Source organism: Polypterus senegalus, chromosome 10 (genome assembly GCF_016835505.1).
Source record: "Polypterus senegalus isolate Bchr_013 chromosome 10, ASM1683550v1, whole genome shotgun sequence".
In the NCBI taxonomy this organism is placed as follows: domain Eukaryota; kingdom Metazoa; phylum Chordata; class Cladistia; order Polypteriformes; family Polypteridae; genus Polypterus; species Polypterus senegalus.
Genome location: NC_053163.1, coordinates 38,362,526 through 38,376,324, shown reverse-complemented (window position 1 = coordinate 38,376,324; position 13,799 = coordinate 38,362,526). Strand labels below are relative to the sequence as shown.

General features: G+C 37.5%; 1 protein-coding gene across 3 annotated transcripts in view; it reads right to left on the bottom strand.

Annotated features, from left to right (window-relative positions):
* atrx (ATRX chromatin remodeler) overlaps nt 1–13,799 on the bottom strand; it is a 352,828-nt gene that overhangs the window by 152,975 nt on the left and 186,054 nt on the right. For all 3 annotated transcript variants that reach the window (XM_039765743.1, XM_039765744.1, XM_039765745.1), the window contains 3 exons: nt 7,220–7,381; nt 2,220–2,319; nt 78–180 (listed from right to left, as the gene is read on the bottom strand). In XM_039765743.1, the coding sequence (XP_039621677.1) occupies nt 78–180; nt 2,220–2,319; nt 7,220–7,381 (365 nt within the window). The remainder of the gene's footprint in view (nt 1–77; nt 181–2,219; nt 2,320–7,219; nt 7,382–13,799) is intronic.

Here is a 13,799-nt window from a genome sequence, read left to right as displayed (position 1 = left end):
TACAGGTGAAAAAAATGTGGTATGTCAAACAAGGTAATAAATAAAGATCTTTTGAAAGGTGATTTTAAGTTCACTACCTGAGCATTGCTTGAAGAGTCCTCCTGAACTTTAATACGTCTCCTTTTCTTCTTCTGCTGATAACTGCGCTGATTTTCTTCAGCCCCTGCTTTCTTTGCAGCTCTAGTACCAAATACATTCAACATTTTAACAATGACTCTAACCACCAGAAACTTTTTGGCTGACAAAACCAGTAACCAGATTCTGGCTTAATTGCTTAATTTCTATTTACAGTACTTTTTAAAAAGTTCATTCATTAGCTGCATTTTACAGAGGTGCTAGAAAGTTTGTAAATACAGTAAGGTGATACATTGATTTGTGCTGCTGCTGTTTAACAGGTCAAGGAAACTGGGTTTGAAAACAAGCCCTGCCACTGCCTGTGTCACGTTCACATTTCTCCTTTTGCTGATTTGGGTTTTCTATACACATTCCAGTTTTTCAGTGTACATCTTAAAGACATATATATTAAATTAATTGGTGTCTCTAAACTAGAACACTGAGGGTAAGCATGGATTTGTACATGTTTAGGCCTTGTGATGAATTGAATTTCGTGGTTCCTGTATTGTGCCAGGTGCTGCAGACACTGGTCATGATGTCCTCACACCTGTAAAAGAATGTACCAGTTTGGAGAATGTACATATTTTCTGGTTTAACCATCTACATCTATTCACATAGGCCTTTTCTACTGTATTTAAAAACTGTGACAGTGCTTAATTATACTATTCTAAACAGCATAGGACAGTGTAGAGTAGGGAATCACAGTTCTGGTTTTGAGTGACTATTCTGACGTCTTTCATTTTTAGAGAGTACTTCCCCTTCCCTTCATTTCATATGGTGACTGCAGCTAAGAACAGATGTCTCTATCATGTAACTTGGGGCTGTAAAGCTTCCAGTGACCAGCCCATAGAGTGTGCTTCTTCTTCAACCCTGCTGAATTGTATTCTGTATAAATTTTTTAAATACAGAACACATTTTCATCTGAAAACAATTTAAATGTTTTAATCATATTTATGTAGAAAAATATTTTGGTTAGCACTTTTGTAAGTAGCACCACTGAGGAAACTAGAAAAATATATCAAGTAAGGCTGGTGACACACTACACAACTTCACAAGACAAAGAGCATGTCAAACCTAGCAAATCCAAGTCTAAATCTTGAAAGCATTGTTAGCTTGCTGCATTTTGATAGGCACCCACAGTCTCAGTCTGTCTTTTTCCATTTTTCCATAGTATTACAAACACAACACCTACTTTTGTTTTGGTGGCCCAAAAATGGCCTTATTCTTTATTCCTTGTGGCTGTATTGCATGCATTGAACATTCACTGGTTGTCAAGTCTTGGAACACACATAGGAACCCAACTTAAGACAAAGTAAAACCTGATCGATTTTACACTTCAAAAATAAATAAAATTGAACTGAACTGAGTTGAATTGTATTACTGTACATTAAAATTTTATATCAGTTAATATAGACTGATCTTAATAATTAGAACTAAGTTCTTCAAAATACCCACACATCTATATTATAAGTGCATCGAAATCTCTCTGTTTCCTTATTTTACTATATGTCTATACAGGTAAATACAAATGTAAATCAAGGCTCCAATTCAAAATTACTGAAAAAGTCATGTAGTTTGACATCAGCTTAAGAATGACATGACCACATACTGAAGAAATACATGTGTTTTGACAATGTATATAGAGTGGGCACAGAGCATAAACGAGATGATAAAACAGGTTGATAAGATATAGTGAGACCAAAGCCATGCAGATTAATACCTAAATATAAGGCTCTGCAATGATAATTAATAACTTTTCTTACGTCTCAAAATTGACATTTTACAATATATAAAAATATCTAAAATAGTGGAGAAGATATGAAAGAATCCATTGTTATTAATTCATCTTGCCAGAATAATTCCTAGCAGTAGCAAAAAGACATGTAATTTGATGGCTGTGATCAGCTCTCAAAGATTATTTTTGATATATTGAAAATGTCCAAAAACGTCGTATATATTATTGACATCAAGAAATAGATAAACTTGGACTTCAGCTGTTCTGCTCTGTAAAGAGAGGACAAGTATGTTGCATCTTGTGAAATTAAGTTAAATATTCAGAAATAGAAATATAAATAACAGAAAAATAAATACTAAACAACAAATACCTTGTTCTAGGTCGTTTGTCTTCATCACCATCAGAATCAGAAACCACTTCACTTATGCCAGACTCCTCAAAATCAGAATCTGCAGAATCATCACTACTCACTGAAGCAAAGAAGATAAAACAAATAACACTCATCAACAAATGTGCTTTTCCAAAAACTCATTTTTCATATGAATGGGATCATTTTTTTTCTCAACGTCTTTCTTTTTTATTAGCAGTATTGTACACCTTAGCTTTAACAGAGCCACAGGGTCTCACTTAACATATCTCTAATGTGATCTTGTGCCCAGTCACGTTTTCAGATGTGACTTGTTTTTAAGCAAACTCTCAATGTTATCAAATCAAACTTCTGGTTATTGACTTAGCTTCTGCTTCGGAGATCTTTAGAGTTGCTGGCTTTTACACCTGGTTTTCTAACAATTCACTGGTCTAAACATACTGTCTCTCTGACCTTTAAATGTGATTTTGAACCTATGTCTGACCGCCTACAAATTAGCAGTTGTATATTATCGCTATCCTGGAGTGACCTTCGAAATTAAGTAAATCTACACATTAAGAGACACCTTAGAGGAGGAAATCCCTAAAAGAGAAGAATTAGAGAATCTTTTGTATACACAAAGAAAAAAATAGCCTGAGATATCAGCAACAATTTGTTTAAGAGAAACATTTGGAAACACTGTTATTAAATACATAGGAAATGCATTCACATTAAGATATACACAAATAAATGTGTGCATTAATGCATGCGTTAAGCATTGCATATTTATCATGCAGCATGACATAATAAAGCAAGCAACAATGAATAAGGCAGCCTGATTTTACCAATATATGTCTTTTGGATATGATATGGTGACAATAAATAGCACTGCTGCCTCACAGACTGAGAAACGAGGGGTAATTTTCAGTTAGACTACTGCCTATTGAGATGTTTACATAGTGCTTCGGTTGATTTGTGTTTATATCACAAATTATGTTATTTGCTCGAGCTTTTCTTGTAGTATTTTGCATTTTAATTCTGATTTACTCTCTCTTATTACGCTTTGTGTTTCCTGTATTTAGTGTTTTATGTAGAGATAATTTTGTATCCAGTATTGTATACTCCATGTTGTTCATTTTGATTTTCTGTAAAACACTCTGAGCAAGCAAAAGGTGTCATAAAAATAACATATTATTATTGTTATTATTATAATAACAATTTATCGACTTTTTTTCATTAACACACAAAAAAACAGAGAAGTAGCACTAAATTGAGGTTTTGTATACAATCGTATTAATTATATTTATTGAACTTGAACAGTGTTGCTTAAGAAATTGACCTTTTTTGATTTGTAAAATGTTTCCAGATTATTTTCATTAGCAGAGAGTACATTACAATGTATACTTTATGGCTTTTAATTAGCATTTATAAAATAAAGTACTTTTAAATTCTGAAGAACAATTTTAAGAACAAACAGGCAACTCGCGCCCAGGTTTTTGTTTCTCATTGCCAAATGGAACAAACAACGGGCATCACATGGGATCAGGAAAAATACATTTCACAGGTAATTTCATAGGTAATGATAACCTGGGTGGCAGTAAAAATGCTATCACTATGCTTTTAAATCTTGGCAGACAGAAAATGGAAGTTATCCTAATAATAAATACATACAAGATATTATATTATAGGTTGTCATAATAGAGATTAAAATATTTTACAGTAAAATTATTTTATATATATATATATATATATATATATATATATATATATATATTACAGTACTAGCCAACCCGCGGCGTACCATACGCCGCATAATCAGGCCGGTTTTTTAATCATTTTTAAGCACAGGGAGAAAATGTAACATTTGCAAAATTGGTAATGTAATAAATCAGCAAAAAAAGCAATGCACGGAACGAACCAACACACAATCGTCCGTGCAGCGTAGCGAGGTGGAAGGGGGGTGTGTACAAAGTGCAGGAGCATCTAAGAAGACGCATGTTTGTCGCGAATGCGAATTGCTGTATGTAGCGTGTACAACACTTTGCTATGCTGCACGCGGTCGTCGCGTCGAAACGAAAACTCGTTTTTAAAGACTGCTCACTTCATTGTGTTTTAACCTCAGTTGTAAAGGAATGTTTTAATGATCCCATGGGATACCCCTCGCAAACAGTTTTACACGCTGCATATGGTGATTCACCTCCGCGAGAAACATGCCTCTATTAACAGTCAACGTGTGGGAGGGGGGTGTGTACAAAGGGTAGGGACGAAAACAGTGGGAGCGTATGAGTCGCACTTAGTGGCAATTCCACGGTTTGCAGCCCGAATGGAGTTCAACGGCTTACCCACGCCTAGACACACGCTCAATCTCATGCATAATTATTTATTGAAAGCTAAACACTTCTGGAAAGACACGGTTGTCTAAAACAGGTTGGTGTGAGAATACAACAGTAAGTGAATGAAAAGATGGAACTCTGGAGAGAGCAAAATACAACACAATAGTGAACCCGCGGCATAACAAACGCCGCATAATTATTTATTGATGGTTGAACACTTCTGGAAAGACACAGGGACACCCCTTGCAAACTGTTCTACCTGCCGCATACAGCGATTCACATCTGCGACAAACTGTTTTACACACTGCATACAGCGAATCACATCCGCGACAATATTTTTTCCTAGATGGTCCTGTCGCGTCCACCCTCGCACTCGAAGCATACACACTGCCTGCTCATGTGCCCGGTCGCAAGAGAAACTCACGGAGAGCCGCCCACAAGCTGCCTGTGTGTGTGCCTCTGTCTGTCTCTGGCGCGTCTTTTTCTTGCGCTGCCTCTGTGTGAACTGGTCAGGCACAGAGAAGGTCAGCTGCTGACAGAGCATCTCGACTGTTGCAGGGCCTGCATTGGTGAAGCAGGTGAGACAGTAATGAAACAGAGGCACAGGGCTTATTGGTTTTTAAAGACTGATTCCTTCATTGTGCTTTAACCTCAGTTTTAAAGGATTGTTTTAAGGATCCCATGGGATACCCCTCGTAAACTGTTTCACACGCTGCAAATGGCGATTCACCTCCGGGAGAAACATGCCTCTATGAACAGTCAACGTAGCTCGGAGGTACATGACATTAACCTGACCTGCACTGCATGTGGCCTCTAAGACAGACGAACATAAATGACGCCATTTTTTCTGTGTCGTCGCATCTGAGTTGTCGTCGTATCCAATGGTCTTGGAGTTGGTGGGCGTGGCTCCTTCCTGTGTGCGCCATAGGTGTCTCACTTGTCGGCGGCTTAGTGAATCCACGCCCCTTCCGGCGTGCTTTTCATGGTTGTCTTGCCTTAGTGAACTATATATATATATATATATATATATAGATATTCATCAGAATACATTAAAAGTATGATTAATATTCTGGGGCCTATAAGTACTTGTATGAGCAACAGAATGTTAGGAATTAGGCTTATTTTTTAAAATAATTATTACTAAGCTTTCATGCACATAAATTCATGGGCTGACTCTCAGTACCAATGAAAACTCCATGGTAAATAGCCATTCCCAATTCTCTGAATTCTATCACCACTACTTCTATTTATTCATTTTTAGGATTTATTCCTTGTTTCTATTCAAAGTGGTAATCTACCTACAAATTCTGTTCTGCATCAATTGTTAACTTTTTAATTTACAATGAATCATTTAAATGTATTAATGTATACTAATTTTATTATTTTAAGCTACGTTGGGCAGATGTGAATGCAAAATAATAATCAGTGAACACTAAAACAACAGTATATTTGTTTGATAAATGTAAGAAATGTGTTAAGACTCACAATACCACAAGTTTATATCAAAGTGACATACTCTTGTAGCTGCCATTGATGCCAATATAGGCTCTGGCTCAACCGCCACTGATCCTAAATTAAACTGATAATCAAAAATAGGCAAAACAACATAAACAGTACTAAGTTTCTCCTTCTCTCTTTTTCTTTTTGATCATGCCATCGCACAGAATCCAAGGCGCATTTTTATTTAGTTTTTCTTCCATTTCGTCTTAGTTATTATCAGCAAAATTAACACTGATGGAGAGAGAAGAGACGGAAAATATAAATGTAGGACAAATTTGTGTTGCTTGAAATATTTGTTTTTAATTTTATCACAGAAAAAGTAAAGGAATTTTTCAAAGTCTCCAGTAGAAGTGATGCTCAGGTCAGCTGTAGCTTGAAGTATCTTATTATCTATCCTTGGGTTATCATGCACACTCTCTATTATTCTAACATATGACTGCAGTTCGTGCCTCTCTATAAGCCCTTTGATGGCTGGAGAAAGCCTGGGGACAAACAGTGAGGCTAGTCTTGAGTGACATTCTCTGAAGATGTCGCCCAGCTGTGTTCACAGATTATAATTCTGAATTATAAATGTAATCCAGAGAAATTATATATGGATACAATATAGATATAAAATACATGATAACATGTGAGGTGCACATAATCAAAAAGCTGAAATTTATGGATTTGTGGTATTTCATTATTTGTGGATGTTCATTAAAAAAGGAAAAAAACTCAATAGCAATTCATTATTGTTCAACTATATTTTTATTTTCATCTATTATTGAATTAAGCTTCACTATTGTTCTACAGTCTTTATATTAACCAATTTAATAAAATGTAATAATGTTCCAATGTAGGGCAGTATTAGTTAGTGCTCTGTGTTCTAGGAACATATGCTTAGCGCTGAAAATGAAAAAAATTGAACTTGATTTATTGATTTTAAAGTCACTATTTGAATTTAAAAAGAATATCAATTAAAAAATATATATTTCAAAGTGGTCGTGCCAGTCCTATGATTTTATACACTATTTATGGCATGATGGCTGTAAGTTTATATTCCATCTTTAATTTCTTGTTGTTATTCTTTATTTGAATCAATAGAAAAAAATGCTGCAAATATTTTGTGTTGTGACACAGCAAATAAGAAATTAGAGGCAAATGGTCCCTGCCTGATCATGTAATAGTGTACTAAATTACATGTGGTTTTACCTTTCTTTCTTGACTTCTTCAGGTTTTCATTTTTCTCTCTTGGCTGCTTCTCTTCTCCAGATTCACCTTCACTCATGGAGAGCTTTTTTCGCAGAAGACGATGTCGAAATCGGCGTTTCTTTGTCATTTCAAAGTCAGATTCAGATCCAGTGTCAGACACTTCTAAGTACAATAAAACACATTAATAAGAAAGGCTCAATTAACTAGAAAAAAGAGGTATATTGAAGACATAATTACAGTACACCTTTAAGCATCAACAATTGCACAAATGGCTAAAAATGCGTACGCGTGGTTGTCATCATGTGACAGCGTGGAGGAGAAAGAGAGAGGTGGGGAAAGATGGCGAGTCATGCACCAAGTGACCTGGTCTCGAAAAAGAACACAACTTCTGCAGTTTGGCAGTATTTCGGGTTTCGACGGAACGAGAAGGGAGAGGCGGTAAATATGGACGAGGCAATTTGCAAATTGTGCAACAAAAAGGTGACTGTGAGAGATGGAAATACCTCGAACCTAAGGTCGCATATACGAAACCACCATCCACTCACTGCTGCGAGGATGGACCCGAGTTCACTCAGTGCAACAGTTTAAACGCCTCCTGATGCAGGACCAACAACATCTAGGTCCACCGCCAGTACGCAGCCGACGATAATGGGGGCCTTCGGGAAAGCAACAAAGTGCAAAAGGGACAGTGTCCGTTGGAAAACCTGTACTGATGCAGTGACAAAATGGTCTCTTTCCACACAGTGGAAAAAAAGTCCTTTACGGACATGGTAAAGGTCCTAGATGCCCAGTACGAGCTGCCTGGACGGAAATATTTCTCACAAACAGCCGTGTCACATTTATATAGTAAAGTTAGAGACAATGTTCAAGTGCTGCTGTCAGCGGCAGACAGTTATTCCTTAACAACTGAAATGTGGTCGTCAGTTAACATGACACCATACATGTCTCTGACTGTCCATACTATTACACCTGACTGGAAACTTGAATCCAAATGCCTCCAAACTACGTATTTTCCTGAGAGTCATACAGCGGACAATATTGCTACTGCGCTAAGAGCTGCACTTCAGGAATGGCAACTTAACGAGAAAAAACTTTCAGCCATAACCACTGACAGCGCTGCCAACATTCATGCCGCAATCAGGTCCCTGCATTGGCCGTGGCTATACTGCTTCGGTCACAATCTAAACTTGGCTGTCACAAATGGATTGCATGACCAGAGGCAAAAAAACGAGCGCGCCCTCAGACAATGCCGTAATATTGTCGGGGCCTTTTCACACAGCTGGCACCGTAAGCATGAACTCCACAAGAAGCAAGTGTTCTTGGGACTCCCAAAACATAGTCTCATAACGGTAAGCATAAAATTTGCAGAGAGTTCCAATGGGGCAGGGGCTCAAATATAAAAAAAGTGGTATATATATATATATATATATATATATATATATATATATATATATATATATGCTTTGCATCACATAAATTATATTGAAAAGTAGGCTATATTAAAATAGAAAACCATTTTTAAATTGTAATTTTTTTCCTGTATTTTTTATCAAATAAATGCAGGCTTGATGCGCATAAGGGACTTATTTAGCCTAAAATAAATGTGCCGGCAAATTTGACCAAATGGAATAATATACAGTACATTAATGGACTTATTTATTTATGCATTCATTCATTTATTTAGGCCTATTTATTCATTCATTAATTTATTTAGGCCTATTTATTCATTCATTAATTTATTTAGGCCTATTTATTCATTCATTCGCTTATTTAGGCCTATTCATTCATGTAATCGTTTATTCATCATTCATTAATTAATTCATCCATCCATCCATCCGTCCGTCGGCAGGACTGCACAACTCGCTGGGGCTCCAAACTGGCAATGGTGGAGCGCATCCTCGAGCAGGCCCAAGCGATCAGACACGTCCTGTCTGATGACAGAAGTAGCAGCCTGTCCCTGACCTGGCAGGACATGGACGTCTTGAAAGCTGTTCACGAAGCACTGAAACCAGTCGGTGACTTCACTGATATTTTGTCAGGAGAAAATTGTGAGACCAGTTCCTGTATCCTCCCCATACTACAGCTCTGCAGGGATAATGTGTTGGCTGCGTCAGAAAATGACCTCCAGCTAACAAAATCAATCAAAACTGGAATTCTAACAAAGCTGGACGCCAAGTATGAATCCAATTCAGTGCGCAAAATATTGCGAAAATGCACTTTCCTCGACCCTCGTTACAATGGAGGATATGAGACGGATGACAACGCATTGGCTGAGACCAAGGCTGAATTACAGGCTGAGATTGTGAGCTTAGAGGCAGCAGGTCCAGTGGCCATCAGAGTGGAAGAGGGAGAGGCGCAACCTGCACCCTCACGAAAAAAGATGACTCTGGGAAGTATGCTGCAAAAAAAATCTGATGCAATGGCAGGTCCCGTCGGAATCGGCACCGTAGAGGACCGAGTCGGAGGTGAAATAACAGCCTACTGTTTGGAGCCAGTTACTCAAGGAGACGAGGACCCACTTCTCTGGTGTAAAAATGCTGCCGGGAGTTTTCCCCAGATGTCGCGAGTGGCACGAAAGTACCTGTGCGTCTGTGCCACAAGCACACCATCGGAGCAGGTTTTCAGCACCGCAGGTAAAGTTGTTGGTCCACAACGTGCCCTGTTAAAAGCCGGACAAAGTAAACATGCTGGTTTTTCTAGCGAAAAATCTTGACTAGATTGATGCCACTTGCCATTCATTCCTATTCGTAATGTGTTTATTTTTATTTATTTAATTGATTCAGGTATTTTTATTTGGTTTACGTTAAAAACAATATTGGAAAGAAGACTGGAAAGAAGTTTTTGTTTAGGACTATTGCTTGCAATACTTTTTATAATATGGACGATGTTTATGTTAATTCAACTCTGGTTGACTGTTGTGGGTCTATTTGCACTTTTTTATAAGCTGCTCTTCTTTGTTATTAAAAGTTGTTCAGGCGGTGTGATTTAATTTAATTGATTTGTGTGCGTGTCTCCGCGCGAAAACTGTTCTGGATGTTTATGTTAATTTAATTCTGTTTGACTGTTTATTTGCACTTTTTTATAAACTGCTATTTGTTGCTAATAAAAGTTGTTAATATTGTTCTGCATGTTATTTTGTTATTGTTTCAGTATTAGTGTTTGATATTCAGCTTCTGAAAGGTTTAGGAACAAGCCAACAGTTTGGTGACGCTGTCTGAGCCTTGCATCACAATTCTTTTTATTACTCACGGTAATACCGTATACCGAGGTAAAATAGGGAGGAGGTTTGACGGTATCAAAATTTGGATACCGCCCAACCTTAGTTGTGTATGTTCTCAAATCAACATGACACAATATTGGCAAAACTACTTATGACTGCCATTGTTCACATATAAATTCAGAAGTGAATAATTTCTATTACCAGATAAAGCAGACCACTGAGAGACACCCACTTGTCTGCTGCAAATTCATCATTTTCTACTGAAACGCTGGTGGAAGGGCAAACACATAGAAGAAAGGCATCAAGTCACTTCCATTTTTTTTTTTTTGAGAACATCATACTCCACACAGGCATAAACGACATTTGATATTGACAATCAAAGGTTCTGAAGACGGACTTCGCGCCACTGATTCAAAGCATGAAGGAGTTGACCCCAGCTGTAAAAATCAACATTTCATGTCCTTTGACCTTGGCTAGAAGGTTGGATGAAGCCTACAGTAACTATTGGCTATTGTGGTCCATGTCCGGCTTTTCATCCCGGCCACTACCACCAGGCCGCCAGGTGGAGCTCTCCCTGCAGCCTGGAGGTGCCCCGGATACCAGCAGGGAATCATGGACGATGCTGTTTTCCTCTACAGCCCTGCTGGATACCACAGGGGCCAACAGAGGACGCTGTAGGAAGGCCCAAAGAGTCACATGTGCCCTATAACCCAGAAATGTGTCATAGGCAAAGCGACAGCGGAAGTGACATACTTCCGGGATGAAGAAAAGGACTTTTTTATCTGACCCGGAAGTGATAAGGAATCATGGACTGAAGGATGAGAAACACTTCCAGGTCAGGGACTATAAAAGGACGATGGGAAATCCCAGACGTTGAGCTGAGCTGGGTGGAAGGGTGGCAAGGTGGGAGTAGTGGAGAGTTTATTGATTAGTAATTGTGTATTTGTATGAGTACTGTGGAGAGGAGGGTGCTTTGTGCACTGTGCAGTTCAAATAAAATAAGAATTTGGACTTTTATCTGGTGTCTGACGTCTTGGAAAAGGGTTCAAAGGAGCGATAGCGCCCCCTCCCTATCTGTCACACTATGAACAACTGGATGAGAGGGTTCTGGAACAGACAAAACATCAGATTCATGGACAACTGGGATCTTTTCTGGGAAACAGCGTATTTCTTCACACGAGATGGTCTGCATCTAAACAGATTTGGCGCCAGGGTCATCTCCAACAGTATCTGAAAGGTATTCTGTCTTTCTTGACTACGTAAATTTAATCCCAATGTTTTCTATAATGCTGTGATAGAATGTGATAATTCTGTAGTGAGTTCACCCTCAGAGGTGTATTGCATTAGCACTATAACAACAAACCATAGTCTAACTAAAAAACCCGGAAAAAGCGGCACAATTGCAAAAAATTACCATTTTAACTTTAGACGTGAATTGTAATACAATTATAACAGATTATACATTAAAGAAAAAAATTAGCAAACAGCAGCATAAACACTAATAACTTCATTGCCATTCCAAGCTGACTGCTCTTCCAAGATCTTAAATATGGCTTCACTAAATACTAGAGCATTAACCAGCAAGACTTTTTACATTAATGTTCTTATCAGTGATTTTCTTACATTAAGTGAAGTGCAGCAGTGTTAATTGAAGGAGAACCTGTGAGTTACAGCTTTGTTTATTCAGTTTGCCAAGGTAAAAAAGGAAGTGGTTCAGCATTTATTTGTTTAAGCCGACTAAACTGTAAACATGCCAGTTTTGGTACTTTCACATCTTCCAAGTATCTTGCTGTACTTATTCAAGAACTGACCATTTAAAGAACTCCAAAATATCCATCCATCCATTATCCAACCCACTACATCCTAACCACAGGGTCAAGGGGGTCGGAGTCCAAAATATTTTTTTTTTTGAGGAATTCTCAGGTTTGTTATCTATAATAACTAACTATAACAGGTTCATAATTTTAGGAGATTTAAATTTTCATGTGGATAACCAATGTGGCCCAAAAGAAATCTTAGTCAGTATGTCACATCCCCACAGCCCACATAAAGGAGGATACACCCTAGATTCAGTGATTTCAAAAGTATTAAAAGTTGACGTGGGGCCATTTGTGGATATCAATATATCGGACCTTTTTTTGCACATTATTTGATGTAGAAATACTGGTATCTACAACTAATGAGAAGCTTATCATTAAAAAAAATTATTTTGACACATCTGCAGCCTCAGTGTTTGCTAATTTTCAATTAGTCCGCTAGTAGTGTTTATTTCAATAATGCTAATAGTGTAACTAGTAAAGTGGAAACTTTTAATGCCAAGGTGAGTGCTGCAGTTGACGTAGCGGTCCGTGAAAATACTGTTAAGACGTCCCACAGCATTTTTATACAGTGGTAGACTAAAAGAGTGTCTGAATTAAAGAGAACATGCTAGAGAGCTGAGCATAAATGGAGAAAAACAAGTGATAGTCCACTATGAAATACTGAGGGCAAAAATAAATGAATATAACAACACAGTCCACTTTGAAAGGAAGTCCTATTTCTCAAAAATTACAAATGATAATGCTGGTAGTCTTCTAAACCCAGCTCATTCATTTAAATACCTCTTAAAAACTACTAGAAAAACGTGTGAGGCTTTTGCTATATTTTTAAAAAACATAATAAATACTACACATAATATAGTACATTCCCCCACAGTCAATCCTGTTGAACCCCAGCATGCCCAGTTGAGCGAGCTAAATTTTTTCACTGAAACAGATCAACTTTAACTACCAAAACCCTCCATCTGCATCCTTGACCCAGTACCAATAGGCTTTTCGAAAGAAGTCTCCAATGTCCTAATTGATGGTGCACTTGACATAGTGAACTCATCATTAGATATGGGGATCTTCTCTGACTGTCTAAAGACTGCAGTTGTTTGACTCCTGCTCAAGAAAAATAATCTCGACCACTCAGTCTTTGATAATTTTAGATTAATTTCTAACTTGCATTGCTTAAGTAAAATTCTAGGAAAGGCAGTTTTTAAGCAACTAAGTGATTACTTGAATAAACATTCTATTCTTGACAAGTTTCAGACAGCTTTTAGAACAAATCATAGCACAATAATGTAGTAAATGATTTGTGGGTTAATTTGGACCAAGGCCATAAATATATGATGACCCTTATATTCTTGGATCTCTGATCCAATACCTTAGCGGCATTTCTGATTGGATTTAAAGTCCTTAGATTTAAAACTCAAGAGGTAATCACTGACTCTGACAAACTTTAAATCACAAACTAATCAAATTACTGTACTAAGAATCCCTGAAATCTATGAAAATATTCCTAATGTCGGGCCACCTTAAAAAATTAAGTTACATAATA